At 42.4% G+C, this 17092-nt stretch overlaps 1 protein-coding gene across 3 annotated transcripts; it reads right to left on the bottom strand.

Annotated features, from left to right (window-relative positions):
• Positions 1–1227: 1227 nt before the first annotated feature.
• Positions 1228–9694, bottom strand: ASB8 (ankyrin repeat and SOCS box containing 8). 3 transcript variants are annotated; one of them, XM_014481352.2, is made up of 4 exons: positions 9546–9694; positions 6437–6600; positions 4826–4930; positions 1228–3012 (listed from the first exon to the last, which is right to left on the bottom strand). In XM_014481352.2, exons 2-4 carry the CDS (start codon positions 6563–6565, stop codon positions 2380–2382), a joined length of 867 nt encoding a protein of 288 aa, XP_014336838.1. In that variant the 5' UTR covers positions 6566–6600; positions 9546–9694; the 3' UTR covers positions 1228–2379. The 3 variants fall into 3 exon arrangements, with proteins under 3 accessions (XP_014336838.1, XP_005905532.1, XP_070226789.1); XM_005905470.2 differs by having other exon boundaries at positions 6437–6596; positions 9546–9684; XM_070370688.1 differs by lacking the exon at positions 9546–9694 and adding an exon at positions 8635–8768 and having other exon boundaries at positions 6437–6596.
• Positions 9695–17092: the final 7398 nt, after the last annotated feature.

A 17092-nucleotide genomic window follows, 5' to 3' on the forward strand; every position in this document is an offset into this window, starting at 1 on the left:
TACCATCTTCACAAGTGCATTCTTGTCAGCCCCAAGCAATGGACTCTGCCCAGACGGACACCCGGGAAAAGGCAGCCCATGTGCTAACTCCGTGTACTTCGATTCTTGGGTTCTCTTGACTCTGTACGCAGGGTCCCAGAACACAGGACACCATCCTCACCCTCATCCCACAAGCAGTCCCTCCCTCATCCTCTGTAGCCAAGGACACTCCCATCTTCCCTAAGCATAAAGTTATGTTTTACCTCTTGGTCATACACCCATTACCCAGCTTTGCTTTTTTTCCAGCCATTCCCTAATCTCTACTCCGACAACCCAGGGTTCTTCCTTCTCAACTTTTCCCCCTGTGCTCCTTTCTGGATGAAAGCCAGACTCCATCTCGGTGGGGTGACATGCCTGGAAAACAGAGACATTCAATTCTGGACCTAGTTTGGTGGGTTGGTTGAAATGCTGCTTTGGAAAACCATGAGTTCTTGGTCAGCTCAGTTTGTTTTCTGTTCCACACTTCCTCATTAGCAAGCACCCATGTAATACAGCTGGTCCTCAGGATTGCATCTGCATACTGTGCCCTGAACTGATGGGATGCTGCCCTGTCAATGAGAGGCTTGAGATTAGAGTCCAAGAATCAGATCCTGGCTCTTGGCACAAGCATACATATCTCTCCCACTAACACAGCTTCCTCACTTGCTTGCTGAAGCAGGAAGGAGGTTTGGGGTTTTCCAAGGAACAGAGGGAAGGACTGTCTGCTACTGCTGCTGCTAAGTCGCTTTAGTCGTGTCCGACTCTATGCGACCCCATAGACGGCATCCCACCAGGCTCCCCTGTCCCTGGGATTCTCCAGGCAAGAACACTGGAGTGGGTAAAGGACTGTCTAGTACTTCAGTTTTGCTGGCTATCCAAAGTATATAACTGCTACCCCCTAGAAACAGTTCTAAAAAATGACCGAGAAGTCTTGTCAGAGTCCAACATTAATTAAAGCAGCCAAATGTTCTCTGTACAGTTCTTTAAGGGGAAGAGAAATTAATAAATATCAAGCACCATTATCACTGATTCTTCAAAACAGCCTATGCAGGTGGTATGACAGCCTGAGATGACACTGGGACTCGGGACGATGATGTAACGAAAAGTAGGAACAGTCGAAATTTCCAAACTTGCTTTTAGACCTTTTTATTTCCTTTTTTTTCCGTACGTGAGCAAAAAACACCAATAACAAAAGGACAAAAGCAGACATACTTTTTCAAATTAGCTGTGTCAGCAGATTCTGTTCATTTTTATTTATAGTTCCCAATCAGTTAAAAAAAAAAAGTCTTTCACATTTGCATAAGGTCATCTAGAATCAACAACTTGATCTAGCTTAGGAACATGAAGAGTACCTAGACTAAGTATTGTTCACGAAAACAGATCTCTTTTGGGAAGGTGGGTCATCTCAGAGGAAGCTCTTAAGAGTGCTCTTCCCCCACTCCCTAACTCCACCCACACCACCAATGTCTTTTTGTGTAGATCAGTAAAAAGCAAAGTTTCCAAAACAACTGAAAACAAACTCCAAACTCTTAGCAGAGTGAATGAAAGACGCATGAGAAAAGGCAGCCCAGCCCACGTCCTCCCCTGCTAGAGCAGACACCTCCCTCTATGGTGGGTGCAGCAAGAGCCGGCCAAGCCCACTGGCTGTCAGGAAGAGAAAGAACTGCATTCGAAGAAAAGTTCTTAGGACTGCTTAGAACCTCCTATCTCCTACTATATGGACAGCAGCAAGATAATCTTTCTAAAATAACATTGCTGAACTACTGTAAGCCTTGGGCACACTCATGGAAAAGGAGCAAAAACTGCCCTTCCCTTCGGTGGTAAGAAGGGGCCAGTCCCTTTTGAATGCCCAGGGATAATTCTAGGGACATCTGGCCCAGTTCTGAACCTGTGCACCATCTGAGGCGGTAGTATCTTCATCTTTGGGCTGCAGCTGTTAGCTGGAATTTTCTTAAACTTCTTCACAGATCAATTAAAATGTTTCTAGAGGGATTCTTCCGAAAGTTAATCATGTTCCCAAAGGCAAACCAAACGCACATGCTAAAAGTACTCTTCATCTGCCCAGAGAAATTCAGTCCCACTGTTGATTTCTTTCCCTAATGAGGGTTGGGGAGACCTCTTCCTTTGCAGGGTGCAATATAAAAGGCCCAGTAAGCAAGAAACAGAAACAAAAGTGAGGGACATTTTTTTGTTTGTTTGCTTGGTTTGGGGAGGGGAGGTGATGTGAAGATTACTGTTGTGACATGTTGCCTTGAAATATAAACCACACAACAGGAACAACTGCTTTTCCTGTTTTCCAAGACAGATGGTGCTACAGGGCAAAACCTTACGCAGAGTTGCCGGCCTGACGTCTCCTCCAGGCTATTCTATGAGTAACAGGTATTCCTTCAGAGAAGCTGGCAGAGGCAGGCCCTTGACGGCATCTGGCAGATACTGGAGTCCCAGGCTCCGGCGCACAGCATAGCGAGAAAGTGTTTTTAGAGTCCCTGGGGCTGAGCACAGAACAGTCAGCTTTTCACACAGCTGCTGGTCTTTGGCCACTTCTCGTGGCATGGTGCCATTTTTCCTTAATTCAAAGTGTCCAACAGCTCTGTGGAGGAGCTCAAAGCAAGAGTCCTCTTTCTCTGTCCCAAGTCCCCTGACTAGCAGAGCCACCAGGCGGGAGATGGGCGTCTGGCCTTTTAAGTTGATGACTCTGACCTCTGCACCATAATCAAGAAGGATGCTGACGCTCTCAAGATTTCCCTTCATGGCAGCCCAGCTAAGCGGGGTGTCATTGTTGTAATCCAGGGCGTTGACAGAGGCCCCGCTCTCTAGGAGGGCCCGCACACACTCAGCATTGTTCTTAAAGGCTGCCCAGTGAAGTGGGGTGTCTCGGTTACCATCCAGTGCATTGGGGTTTGCACCATACTCCAACAGGACCTCCACACAAGCCTCATCTTTCTCAGCTGCATAGTGGAGGGCTGTTCGGTTGTAACCATCCAGGGCATTCACCTGTGAAGAGGGAGTGACTATATTACAGTGTATGGACGATGGGCGGGCAAAGAGGCTTGCATGTGCCTAGCCACTGTCTTTGCTATGTAATTTTCTGAACATGCAGGTCAACAAGCAATTCCCAGGGAGTTGTGCTCAGGATGGAGCTGAGGGGCAAGTAGGAAAACAATAGTCCCCAGACAACCAACACTCTTTATTATGTCCACTGGTTAACTGGCCTGTATCATCTAGGATTTTGCTGCCACATTCTTATTTATTGTTCCCTAGGACCTCTACCACACAGTAAGGGAGAAGAAACAGAAGAAGTCTAAGTACTTGTAACTACTCTGAAAGACATTTATTGGAAGGCAGCTTGAACATACTGGCCAGAGTAAAGGTTCTGGATTATTCTACTTATCCTGACTCACTCTGTATCCTGTGGCTAATGGCAACCAGACTGAAAAATAATGAAGTCAAGTTTCTGTCCATGTAGCTCTGCTGTGTTTTTAACCACACAGAGCAGCTCAGAACTATTTATCCAAGTCAGCCCCCTGCAAACGTATTTTGTGGGGCCATGAGAGAATCTGGAGGAAAGCATGCCAAGGAAAGAGCACAAATCCTCTGATGCTGAAAAGCTGCTGGCTTGCTACTCAGCATCTCCTATAATATTTGGAGGCTACAAAGATTTCATTTAAATCCTAGGTTTAAATAGTGAATTTTCTCCCCCATAAAATGCACTAAAAAAACCCCACCCCTGAAATATTTAATCTTCAATCTTCTATTTAGCTAAAAACTGCCCCCTCACCCTGGGGATAGTCTCACTTTCATCATTGCTATTAATCACTGCCTTTCACTTCAGGGTCACTCACAAAAGTTACAAGATAGTTCATGACAGGCAGAGAACAGCATGGTTGTGTGGAGGTGGGGACCTAGAGCAGGCTTACCCACCAGCATGTCTGGGGCCTGCACACCTGCTTCATGGCATCTTTATTCAAATGACTGCCTCAACCTGTGCACCCTGAAGATGCCACAAAAGTTGTCAAAACTGCTACTTTATTTATTTAACAGGCACTCGTTTAGTATAATAATTACTACATGCCAGTGTTCTAAACAGTTTCAACCTTATGAAGAATACACCATTTATCATCCTTATTTTATAGATGGGGAAGCTGATGCAAAGAAAGGTTAAGTAACCTGTTCAACATCACAAAGCTGGAAATGACACTGGAATTCAAATCCATGAAGTCTGGGTTCAGACTCTCTCTTCTTTTATTCATTATACTACGCTGCTTCTTGCTAATGCCAATAAAAGTTAATCTATGTTTTTTTTTTTTTTAATGTTAAGATACATTAGAAAGACGGTAACAAGATATGGTAAAACAGAAAAAAATGAATGGGCAGAAAGAGCACAAGTAGCTCAATCCCGAGGAAGGGACTGACCCACTGACTTATTTTCCAGTGACATGCATGTGAGAAGTGCACGCTGGTGGCAAGTCTCAAGTGGTTTAGATTGAATCAGGGTTGAGGGGACTGAACAATCAAAAGAGGACTGAATAGAAATATAAACAATCCCAGAAGGAAGGCTGGGAGATTAACGGGAGATAAAAATTACCTCTTCCCAGAGCCATGGTCAGTGTATGAAAGAAAGGCAACGGAATGAAGTACTTTGGATGATTTACCATTACATTTTGTTTGAATATTGGCCACACCAAAGTTACCTAGAAGGTGGGAGCAAGAAGGTGGGAAGAGATAGGAAAAGAGACAAAACATTTTAAGGAAGTGTGAAGCCCAAGTTTTAGTGAATCACTGATGTGACAGTGTTAAAAAACATTACCTCAGCTCCCTTTTCCAGCAGTAACTCCACACAGTCCGCATCGGACACCATGCAGGCACAGTGCAAGGGCTTCAGCGTGCCGTGGGTACAGTTCACATCTGCTCCCTAGGGACAGAAGGAAACTTCAACTGGTGTGCTCAGCTCTGGCTCACCATGCAGGACAAGACTCAGATCAATGTCTGGGGTGGGGGTGGGGAAGGGCTCTAGCTCTGACTGTATTGTAAATATACGGCCAGCCCCAGTGCCTATTCCTATTAATTAAATGAAATTACAATGCCAATATCCAAACCAATACACTGAATGCAACCAATACACTGAATGCACTGAAGATGAATGAAAGGAACTGTCGATGCCTTAGATCAAGTCATTGAGTTTCTCCACAAGTTAGCCTGAAAGATGGCCACGGGGATGGACATCACTAAGGACATAACCTTGCATGTAAAGGCAGTAGAACCTTATCACCAGGCAGGAAAGCTGGAAAAGCAATAGACTTTCTCTGGCTACCGTGCTCTGAAAAAGTCAGGAATGCATCTTTCAGAGAGAAGCCAGGAGAACTGGCATGCTCTTCTTGCCATCTGACAGATGACCGTCACTAACAGTAAGGTCATCTTAATGTTATGTCTTTGTTTATAAACGTATATAGCATATACTTATAAACTAAGTGGCCCCTTGGTATCAGCATTCTCTGCCACCTAGCCCCCACTGGTACTTCTGTTTCATATCTGATGAAGGAGCTGGAGATACAACGGTCTGACCAAAGTCACAGAATGACTCAGCAGCAGAGCTGGAATTAGAATGTGACAAAGTTTCTACTGCTGAGTCTTCTGATACCACTTTTGCTAAGAACAAGCTAATGCTGTCTGACTTTTCTTCTCACAGCTGTGCCACACAACTCTGAAGCAGCTACAGAGCTCTAGGCTGTAACCAGGATTCTAGAGCTGTTCAAAAGAATGTATAGAAGTAGCCATCTGGATACATTCTCTAGAGATAAAAAAAAATTACCCTGTAACTTCTCTTCAACAGGAATAATATACAGAAAAGCATCAACGCCCTTCCAGGATACTAGCTATTTAAGAGAAGTACAGAATAGTACTGGTTAGATAGCAGACAGTTAAAGTGTTTCCTTAAGTCAAAAATTACCATGCATTTTAGGGATTAATAATCTCTATAGAACTGTAAGTGGTAGCTGTTGTTAGGATAGAAGGCCAGTGATATCCCTCCATGTAATTATTATTATAAACTACAAGGGTTTGAAAACCACTAATGCTTTGCTTTCCTCCTTCTTCCCTTAGCGTAACATGTGTAGAAGAGTTTGAGCTTGCTGAATCCCATATGCCCATACCCAGAGAGAGATTTCACAAAGAGCATGAAACTAGGGTTATCTAGAACATAATTCCCAAAGAAAAATATCATTTGCACAAAGTGAAAGGCAGAAGAGGGAGAAGCAAAACATATGTTAATGGTTAATACACTTTAGAATATTGTAAAAATTGTAAAAACTCCATGATCTTGTGCTGAGTCAGAGCTGCAAATCTGTAATCCATTAGGATTCCCCAGGAACTTTCCCACCTCACCTCCCCAAGGACTCCTGCGTCAGCCCAGTACACTCACCCCTCTGATGAGGTCCTCTACATTGTCGTGTGGGAAGGAGCGAATGGCAGCGATTGTTCGGATTAAGCGCTCTGAGAGAGAGTATTTGCTCTGAATGCTCTGCATAATATACCACATACTGGAACTCATCAAGGCTCAGAGTACGTTCACATGCTCCAAACTGCCTGAAACAAAGATGTTTTAGGCATACACAATACCACTGAGCACACCTGTCCTTAGGGTTACAGGGTTCTCCAAGGCCTTCCCACTAGTAAAACCAGATTTCAAAGAGTCAGTGACTCATTAATACCATTTTTCCTAATCACAAGAAGGAGAATATGATAGTTGCTGAGGGAGCTGGGTAAACTGGACTAAAGGATTCTGACCCTGGGAACCCCGGCTCTACTCTCTGACCTCATCTAGCACAGGACTTCCCCAAATGCTCCAAGCTCCCCATGGAGCTCCTTATGGTTTAAAAAAGACCAAGCCAAGAAAGGGATTCCTGTAAAGGCCAAGGATTTCACAAAACATCTGTTTTCCTCCTCTGAACTATGTGGTCTTTATTATCAGCACCCCCTTTAGGTTACTTGTTACATTTGACCTTGCAGTATAGTTATGTTCATACTGTTTTTCCATCTAAACTGTAATCAATTGGGAGGCAAGGTTCTCCTCTTCTACTTCTTCAGACCATCTCAGGCCAGCCAGAGTCTCACAAAAAGTAGCTATTTAATAAATACTGGTTGATTGACTAAAGGGTATAGGAGTGATTATTACCTGTGAGAAGAAACAGAACAAATGCATTTATGTTAATGATGACAAGCCATCTGTGAAATAGTTTAAAATGGCAAAGAAAAAATGAGAAGTTTTTGAGGTGAAATTCTAAAATAAGGAAGGAATGCCAAAGTATAATCACTCTGGGGTCATCTATATAAAATTAGGAAAAAAGTTGAAAAGTTCTGACTAATGATATATGTTTGCAGTTGCAGGAAAACAAGCAGATTTAAGAGTGAAAAAATGAATTTAAAAATTTAATAATTGGCCATTTGTGACAACTGAGAAGTAGACCTGAGTTCTGTGTTGGAAGAAGAAAATAAAGCAATATTGGCTCAGACAATAAAGAATTTGCAGGTCTGGAAGATCCCCTGGAGAAGGGAGCGGCAACCCACTCCAGTATTCTCGCCTAGAGAATTCCATGGACCTGGTGGGCTACAGTCCATGGGGTCATAAAGAGTCAGACACAATTGAGTGACTAAACACAACACAATCAAAACAATACTTAAATTCAACTATGATAAAAAGTTTTGGCTCTCTAAGAGCCATATACCAGTTGGGGAACATTAAAGATTACAGCAAAGAAGGCAGAGCATTTCTATGAAAAAGCGTATATCAAAAACTGTAAAGAAAGCATGGTATGCTCTCTAGGTGTAACCATTTAGGAATCCAGGATCCTATCAAACCACAAGCTCCCTGCCAGTAAATACAGTGTTATTTTTAATAGTGCCTGGCACACAGCAGGTTCTCAATATTTGTTGAATCAATGTAAAGCTTATTACTTAGGACCCTAGAAAAATTTAAGACTTACAGTAATTAGACATCTTATGCACATGATGATTACTAAGGGAAAAACACTAAAATTATTTTGGTCATTTCAAATGATGTAACTTCTGTGATGGACTCTCCCCTTATACATTATGTAGTAATACTATAAACTCTTCCATTTTGCTACTGGGTAGCCATTTATCTGTTTAAAATACATATAGTATTAATTAATGGAAGTTAAAAATCAACCTTTGGCCACCTCATGTGAAGAGTTGACTCACTGGAAAAGACTGATGCTGGGAGGGATTGGGGGCAGGAGGAGAAGGGGACGACAGAGGATGAGCTGGCTGGATGGCATCACTGACTCGATGGACGTGAGTCTGAGTGAACTCTGGGAGTTGGTGATGGACAGGGAGGCCTGGCCTGCTACAGTCAATGGGGTCACAAAGAGTCGGACACGACTGAGCAACTGAACTGAACTGAAAAATCAATTCATAGGTATCAATGATTCAAATTAGGGTATTCTCCCTACTTTATTAAGAACAAAGCTTATTTATTCTTAATAAGCTTACACACTTGTTTATATGCCTCTGAAATTTTCCAAATAGTTTAGACTTGGAATACGTTTTAATCTTTGCAACAGCCACGAAACTCCTCAGAGACAAGAGTCTGTATCTTACACTTCATTGTTGCAAGGAAAAAGGGGGAAAGGTACAGACGCATTTGAGTCAGCGATTCCAAGAACAAAAAGAGCATCCAAAGTGGAAGGCTTAGCCCAAAGTGGTTCTGTTAACCATTTCTGGGTCAAGATAATCTGAAAAAAAAAAAAAAAGACTAGACCCTTGCAATCATTTTCGGAGCTTTCTTGGACTCCAGGCTAAGAAATCCTAACTGAGAATACAACCACTAGTCCTCTGCGGCTGCCTCAAAGCTCCTGCTGAAGAGTGAAACTTCGGGGCACATTGACAACATTCACTGTCAGGAAGGATCACGAAATCTAGACTCAACATATCGCCAGACAGCAGCCTGTCCACGGTTTGACCCTCTGTGGCCCCTTTCCTCTGCTGGAGCAGAAAGCTCCCTCTCTCCCATTTTCTTCCACTTCGGATCCGAAGAAAACACCAAGGGGTTTTTCTTAATGCGAAGCTAGAAGCAAAGGAGGGGAGAGGCGACATTCAGCAGCTCTGGTGCTAGGGAGGCCGGGCTTTCGCCCACAGGCTGGGACGCCCGCGACCCGGCCAGGCGCGCCCCCGCCCCACCGCACCAGCTGAGGGGGCTCGCGGCAGCTAGGTCTAGCCGAGTCTAGGGGACGGAGGGCGAAGACGTGTGGTGTCACTTTCCGCACGGGCTCCGCAAAGACCACAGCAATCCCAGGAGGTCTCGCGGGGCCGGTACTGAAATGGGGGGTCACGAAATCTCCCGGGGAGCCCCAAAGGCGTACCAATCCTCGCCCCGATCTCCTTAAAGCCCGGGACGAGATCCCAGCCTCGAAGGCTGGCAGATCGTGAGCGGGGAGTGGAAGTGCTACTGGGCGTGGTGCCCGAGGTTAGGTACCAGACTGCAGATATTCCTGCCGCGGGGCGACACTCACCGAACCGTGGAGCTGACCTGGGTGGTGAAAGCGGCTGTCAAGGCGTGACCCGGAAGCAGAAGTTGTCTCCCGCGGGCTGCTCTGTTTACAGGTTGGACGACTGGGATGCGCGCCTGCGCACCGACCACCGTCCGAAGGCGGAACGCGCCTGCGCAGACGTGCGAAGCCGCTTCCGTCTAACCGGGGTTTAATCAGTTTACTTTCTAGCCGCGGCAAAGGCTTTTGCGCAGGCGCAATGTGGCGCTTTCGGCAGCAGCTGCGGGGCTCGGTCTGTGGCGGTGGTGGGCAAGGAGCTCATCGGCTGCTGGCTGTTGGCCCGACTCTGGCGGGTGTTGTGCCTACGTGGACCAGGCTTGCAACAAGTTCATCCGAACCCTCCTCTGCGTCCTACTGTCCCCATCTGATAATCGGACCTGAACACCCCTTTTCCAGATATTCCCAAACTTGGGACACTGATTCTATTGGTTTGGAGACTAAGCTGTTAGTGAGAAGTATCTTTGGCAAATAAGAGACTTCCAGCATTTTTCATAAAATATTGGAACGCATTTATGCTTCTGCGAGCATTGTCCACTCTGTATATTAAAGATAAACAAGCACTCGAGGAGTACTAGTCCAAATGTTGAGGGCTGAAAAAAGATGTACATGCTTAACATTAACCTTTCCCAACCAGAGATGCTGACACCTCCGAGTGAAGAATTTTCCGTGCAAAGCAAACATTTCAAAGCCAGCGGCACGTAGTGGTCCATGCACAGAGTGAAGCAGACCATACAGGCAGACTAAGTGCTATATCTACCCTTCAGCCACTCCCCAAAGCTTGCTCAGAGAAACAGTACTTTACCAGTTTGAGAGTGAAGTAGGGCCCAGAAAGTTCTGTTTATCGGTGAGGAAATGGCGAACTGGAAAGGTTCAGCGAGGCTCCCGAGTTCCAAACTCAAAAATAATTTTCTGGGCAGGAATGTGTCCCCCACCTCCTACCACTCTGCTATGGTGAGACAGTTAAGTTTTTCAAAAGGAGATGAAACCTAGATTTAAAAAATATGAATTGCAAATGTTGGCAATATTTGTTTTAAAGAAAAGTTTTAGAGGGAACATTCAACTTGCAAGCCACCAATTCCAGACTCTGGGACTAAAGGCTGCTTTGGTCATGGGGTCGCAAAGAGTCAGACATGACTGAGCGACTCAACTGAACTGAAGCAACTTAACATGGACTGTAGCCCACCAGGCTCCTCTGTCCATGGAGATTCTCCAGGAGAGAATACTGGAGAAGGAGAGTGTTGCCATGCCCTGCTCCAGGGGATCTTCCCAACCCAGAGATCAAACCCGAGTCTCTTATGTCTCCTGCATTGGCAGGTGTGTATTAATCTGACCCGTGAAACCTTAATTATAAGATGGCAAAATCTATATAGTTTCTGTTCCATTTTTGTCTTTTTTTAAAAAATAGTTTTACCTACTTTCCAAAACAGGATAAAGTCTGCTGTTTCCAAGCTTTCATTTTTAAATGTTATTTGTATTATGAAAATGATCAAGCATACAAAAAAGCTAAGTCAAATAGAATGATGAACTCTTTATAGCATTACCTATGTTTAAGAACCTCTAAAAGCATCTTACAAGAAAGACAGTACCCATCTGCCAGGACACATTAACATTTTTGCTAGGTATTTTAAATCTATTTTTTATGTTTCTTTGTTGTTTTGTCCAGCTTTAGGGTTTTGAAATAAACCACTCAAACAATATCCATAGTACCCACAGCTTTAGGAGAAATCTTTTCTGAGGTTTGACTTGACACCCCATAAGTTTTCTAAAAACCTGAACAATCTCATTTATGTATCCATTTCTTCCTTAAAAAAAGATGAAAATTTCCCCTGGTCATTATCTCATTCATTAAAATTTCTTGGTTGCTAAATGCTAAAGTATACAGATTCTGGGAAACACCAAGCATCATATAAATTAGGGATGCTTAGTATTCAAGGGAGTGAAAAATAGCCTATCCATATGTTACGTTATAGAGTCTCTGAGAATCCACTGCAAAATCAAAGGTGGGTTTCAGACCCTTTCATTCATATATTCAGCAAACATTTATCGGGCACCTACTTTGTTCCAGGCTCTGAGCTCAGCAATGCAGGGAGGACAGAGATACAAAGACACATTTCCTTATTATCAAGGATTGAGAATAGTCAGTGGCAATTAAAGATCACCATATTTCAACTAAAATTTTATGTACAAAGTTGATGTTGAAGGACAGTTCTACTTCGTGGTAAGATCAAGACAGCATAGAGAAAGAGGGTCTGTGGAGAGGTTTCTTGTGTTTGTTTTGTTCAAATCCTGCTCCTGTTGCACCCAGAATGAGGTAGTGCTGGTGCTACATCTTCTCAAGCCTAAAGAGGCACTCTGTGGAACCCAAGAGTTTGGGAATTGTTTTTCCTAGTTGTAAAACACAGAGAATTGCACTGACTCTTGTATATAAATTAAAGAAGGCAGTGGCCATAAACTATAGGTGACTGCCCTGGGATTCACCAGCACTCCCAGATTAGGTAGGGATGACAAATGTGCACATGTTGTCCTGGACCTGATGTGGGCCACGCAGAGGACAGTCAGCATTAGGCCTGCTGGCCCATTCAAAAGACTTGACTAGAGGTGTAGAGGTACCCAGTGAGCAGAAGCTAGAGAGGAACACAGGAATCCTAGAATCTACAGAGGTTGTTGTAGGCAAACACTTATGTCTGTCTAGACCAAAGGCACTCAAGGAAGAGGTCTCTAATGATGGAAATCTCCAAAGAACCTCTAAAAGCACAAAAACACCCATCTGTCAGACCCAGTTGTATAGACCAATCCTGTCAAAACAGAACTTCCCTATCCCCTTAGCTGTCCTGCCTCCTTCCACTTTCACACAGCAGATCAAATAGCAGTTAGCTAGTGGAGAACGTCTATGGGGTCGCACAGAGTTGGACACGACTGAAGCGACTTAGCAGCAGCAGCAGCAGCAGCAGCAGTGGAGAAGGAGGCAAGTTGAGGAGAAAGCTGAAGGCAGGACTTACATGGGAGAGGGGGGAAGAGGGCTTACACTAGCATCTTAGAATGAAGACTGAAAGATTTGATTGCCATCTTGGACTAGAAACATTCTAATTACTAAATCGACTCTCTCTTTCTCTCTCTTTTTTTAACTTAAAGTGGCCATTACTTAAAATACTGTACATTATTAAAGAATAAGCCAAAAAGTCAGAGAATCTGCTCAGTTTTTCATTTAGGGGCATGAGAAAATTATCCCCTCCAAATAAATCTTTTTAAAAGATAGCAAAAGTAAAAAAATTAGACTGGTATATGTGTATGTATAGCTGATTCACTTTGGTGTACAGCAGAAACTAATGCAACATTGTAAATCAACTAACTTTAATAAAAATTAATTTTAAAAATTAAAAAATTAAACTGGCGTTTGGATAATATCCCATGAATCTTGCATTCAATATCCCAACTCTATCTCTATAAATTTCAGTTTGTTATTTCTGATCTTCATGCTTTGATGACAAGTGATTCCCTGAGTTTTTTTAAAAAAATATTTTGTATTTCTCATAAGACTTTTATTTTTTCTTCTCACCTTTGCTAGTTCTAGTTCTGTTTTGAAGAACTCTTCATTAGATGATGTTGACTGACAGTACAACCAGTGATCCTATTTTCAGACCTTGGCATAAACTTGAACTTGAAATTTGATAATGATGTTTTGCTTGTAGTGATTGCTGCTATCACCGTTCAGCATGTATCAGCATCCAGTCTCCATGGATAGATGCCATTAAGCTTGCAGATCTTGATGTCTTGCTCCTTGAGCACTGCATCAACTTAACAGCCATGAGCTTTTTGTGCAGTTTATTTTTGGAGTGAAAAACTCCTTTTTTTTCACCAGCTGGCTCCAAACCCTTTCCTTCTGAGTGCAGTCCTCTAGAGTGGCAATTCTTGGAGGAGAGGAATTCTGCCCTGCCACTTCTCTAAGTGGTAACATGAAGCCTTTCACAACAGTTTTCTGGCTTCTGGCCAGAACGCATCAATAACTCTTTTGTCTAAAAAGGCCTCATCCTTTTTCAGGGGCTGTTTCGCAAATATTGAGACAAAAGTTTTCCTGACACGCTTCCTAGAGAAAGGTGAGTTAAGTAAGAAGAGATTCCTTCCAAAGAAGCTTTTTCATATCACCAAAGGAAAAGAACCAAAAGGAAGTTTGAGAGACCCTAAGAGTAAAGGAAAGAGAGGGCATCTGTCAAAATTTACAATGTAGAGTGAAAAAGTAAGATCCAAAGGTCAGACTAGTTGGGAAAAATAGCTGTCTTTCATTAGTATAATAGTGCATTTTTCTCTATTTTGAATTTCTTTAATTTTAGGGGTTATCACTTGTAGTGTATTCCTTAATTTAGAAATAATGAAATATCCACGAAAATACCATAGGGACCAGGGTTCCAGTTCTAATAGTAGCTCTATTTACCTTATTTGTCTAAGCAAGTTACACACCTAAGCCTCAATTTATTGATGATTGAACAATAGGATGAGGGTAACAACACCTACCCCAACAGTTAATTTTATAAAACTTAGGTCATATTTGTGAAAAGTGGTTTTGTAAACTATATAAATATTGGTCCTTATCTATGTCACCTTTGTATTTGTTCAAGGAGGTTACCAAATGTCTGGTTCCCACAGTTACACTGTAAGCACCTCTACTGCAGGCAGTTAGACTTCCTGCACTCACCTCTCCCCACAGCACAGCCCCAAACGTGCAGTGGTTTGGGGTAGTGGATAAATGCAAACGGAATTGAACTAAGTGAACCAATTTATCAAAGCCTGGGGTAGCAGAATGCCTCTATGTACTGGTCCCTGACCTTGAGAAAGAAGTCAGTGGTGCATTTACAAGGAAAGTTGAAAGATTTTTGAAATAGAAAAAAAAAGTTTGGGGAGGTATAATGTAAACCTCATGAAACTTTTTACAAACCTTGTCCTAGAGAAAGTAGTTCAGGGAGGAAAAGAACAGCATTAATGTGCAGCAGGGGTAGTTCCCCAAGACATGTCATCAGGATTAAACAAGGCTTCTTTCAGGATTGCTCAAAGGCAGACGTGCTCTCAGTATTCAAACTTTGTTTCTCCTTTTTCCTTTTAAATTTCTCCAAGGCTTAGGGAAATTTATGAATCACTGTTTTTTAAATCAGCTTTTCGTCAATATTTTATTATTTTTTTGAACCTACAGATTACCAATATTTTCCAGTATAGGAATGATTTTGCTAATTTTGAGACTTTATAAAGAAAGACTGCCTGAAGGATTTTGAAAAAATGCTAAAGTAAAAATACAAGTCACAATTTTAATGATAATATTCAAATTACAAAGGTGCTGTGTTTAGTCATTCATTTGTGTCCGACTCTTAGTGACTCCATGAACTGTAACCCGCCAGGTTCCTCTGTCCATAGGATTTCCCAGGCAAGAATACTGGAGTGGGTTATCATTTCCTCCTCCAGGGAGAAGATTTTCCAAGATTGTGCGCAGGTAGATTTCCTAGCAAACCAAGACAGGAGTAGACAAACTCCAGCAGGAGAATTTTTAAAATCCTTCAGGGGAAGGAAGTTAACAGAGGAAGTGCCCACTTGCTTGGTTTCAGTGGGTGGTTCATACTGATCTGGAGAATCCAACTAGCAAGGAAATGACTGGACTCTCTGAATCAGTTTTAGGGGGTTGCGAAACAACTTATGGTTAATCTCATACTTTTGAGCCGTCTTCAGGCCTGTGCTACTTCTAGTAGGAGTATGTCTCCCCCTGGAGGGCAAATAGAGCATTTGTTCCTTCAGGCTTCTTAACTCAGAGTTCAGTAATTAATAGGTTTTCCCCCCTTCCTCCCTTCCTTCATCTGTTCATTCAACAAATACTTATTTAACCCTATTACTTTGCTGTTTGTTATAATAGATGCTGAAGATACAGCTGAAAATAAGGTCAACATGTTCATTGTCTCTATGGGAATTATAGCCTAGTGTGAGAAATGAATGTTAAAAAATCACCTGAATGCCTAAATAATGACAATAGTAATAAGTTACATAGAGGAAAAGTGTGGAGGATAATATGACTTTCAATAGAAGACCTCAGTCATACAGGGAGAGTAAGGAAAACTTCCCTGTGACCTGGAAGATAGATGGATATAGCCAGATGAAAAGTGGGGAGGAGGTGTAGGGAGTGGGCCTTCCAGCAAATGGAAAAGAGAATTCAAAGATTTAGAAGAGGGAAAGAGCTTAGGAAGTTGGAAGAAACCAAAGAGGTCATAATAAGTAGGCTGGGGCACAAGTTGAGGCTAGAAAGGTGCAAATGCTGCAGACCAGGCAGGGTTTGTGGGACATGTGAAGGAGTCTAAACTTTATCCCCAAAGAATAGGAGGCTATGGATAGATTTTGCGCAAGTGACATGATCACAGCTGTGCTTCTAAAGAATTACTTTGATTTTATAATGAAGAATGGATTACAGAAGGAACAGAGTAGGGAGTAAGATAGAGAAAAGAACAATTAAGAGATGCAGGCAAGAAATGATGGGAAGTTGAACCAGAGTAGTGGCCACAGGAAGGGAGAGGAGTGGGTTCATTTGAAATATTTTAAGGTCAGAATTGATAGAACTTGGTGATTGACTACAAGCTGGATTGGAGTGGTTACAGCTTGCCAAGAATGAGTCCTAGAGTTTCGCTATGAGCTCATGAATGAATTGAGGAGCTGTTTACAAAGATAGGAACTGAAGAATAAGCAGGTTATGTGTGGTGAGTGTGTATGGGAGTGTTGGGAGAATCTGATTAAAGATCAGTTTATCAAATATTTACTGAGACTCCTACTGTATATCAGCCACTGTGTTTAACACTAGACCCTGGAAGTGAAAAAGTTGAAGCCCATACAGGACCCTCATCTGCAAGAAACGTTCGGCTCACAGAAAATAATGATACCACTAATAGATTACTTCAATATAATGTAGCTTTGCAAGAAGGAACAATGTCCAGAAGAAACCCAGAAAAGAGGCAGCTTAGCATAACCCCGGGGTTGGGGGTATTCAGAGACTTCTTAAAGATGATAACTGAACACTCGTGAAAGATTAGAAGCAGTAGAATATGGTAAAGGCAGGTGGGAGTTTTTCCTCAGGAAAAAGAAGTAATTGCTTATTTAGACCAGTCATCCCTCTGAAAACAATTAAAATCCTAGATAGAATATTTTTTAAAAGACTTCCTAAAAGTATCCAAGATGGGTTAAAAGGGGATTCTTTAAGGACCTGTATTTTATTTTTAATTGAATAATAGTTAATTTACAATATTATATGAGATTCAAGTGCACAACATTGTGACTCAATATTTTCACAGATTATATTCCATTTAAAGTGATTATATTGGCTATATTCCGTATGCTGTACAGTGTATCCTTGTAGCTTATTTATTTTATACATAGTAGCTCTTGATCTCCTACCACTATCTTGTCTCTACCAGCTTCCCTATCCTCACTGGTTTGTTCTCTATGTTTTTGAGTAAAAGACTTATAACCTCAATTCTATTCCAAACCACAGA

This window comes from Bos mutus, chromosome 5 (genome assembly GCF_027580195.1).
Source record: "Bos mutus isolate GX-2022 chromosome 5, NWIPB_WYAK_1.1, whole genome shotgun sequence".
NCBI classification, from domain to species: domain Eukaryota; kingdom Metazoa; phylum Chordata; class Mammalia; order Artiodactyla; family Bovidae; genus Bos; species Bos mutus.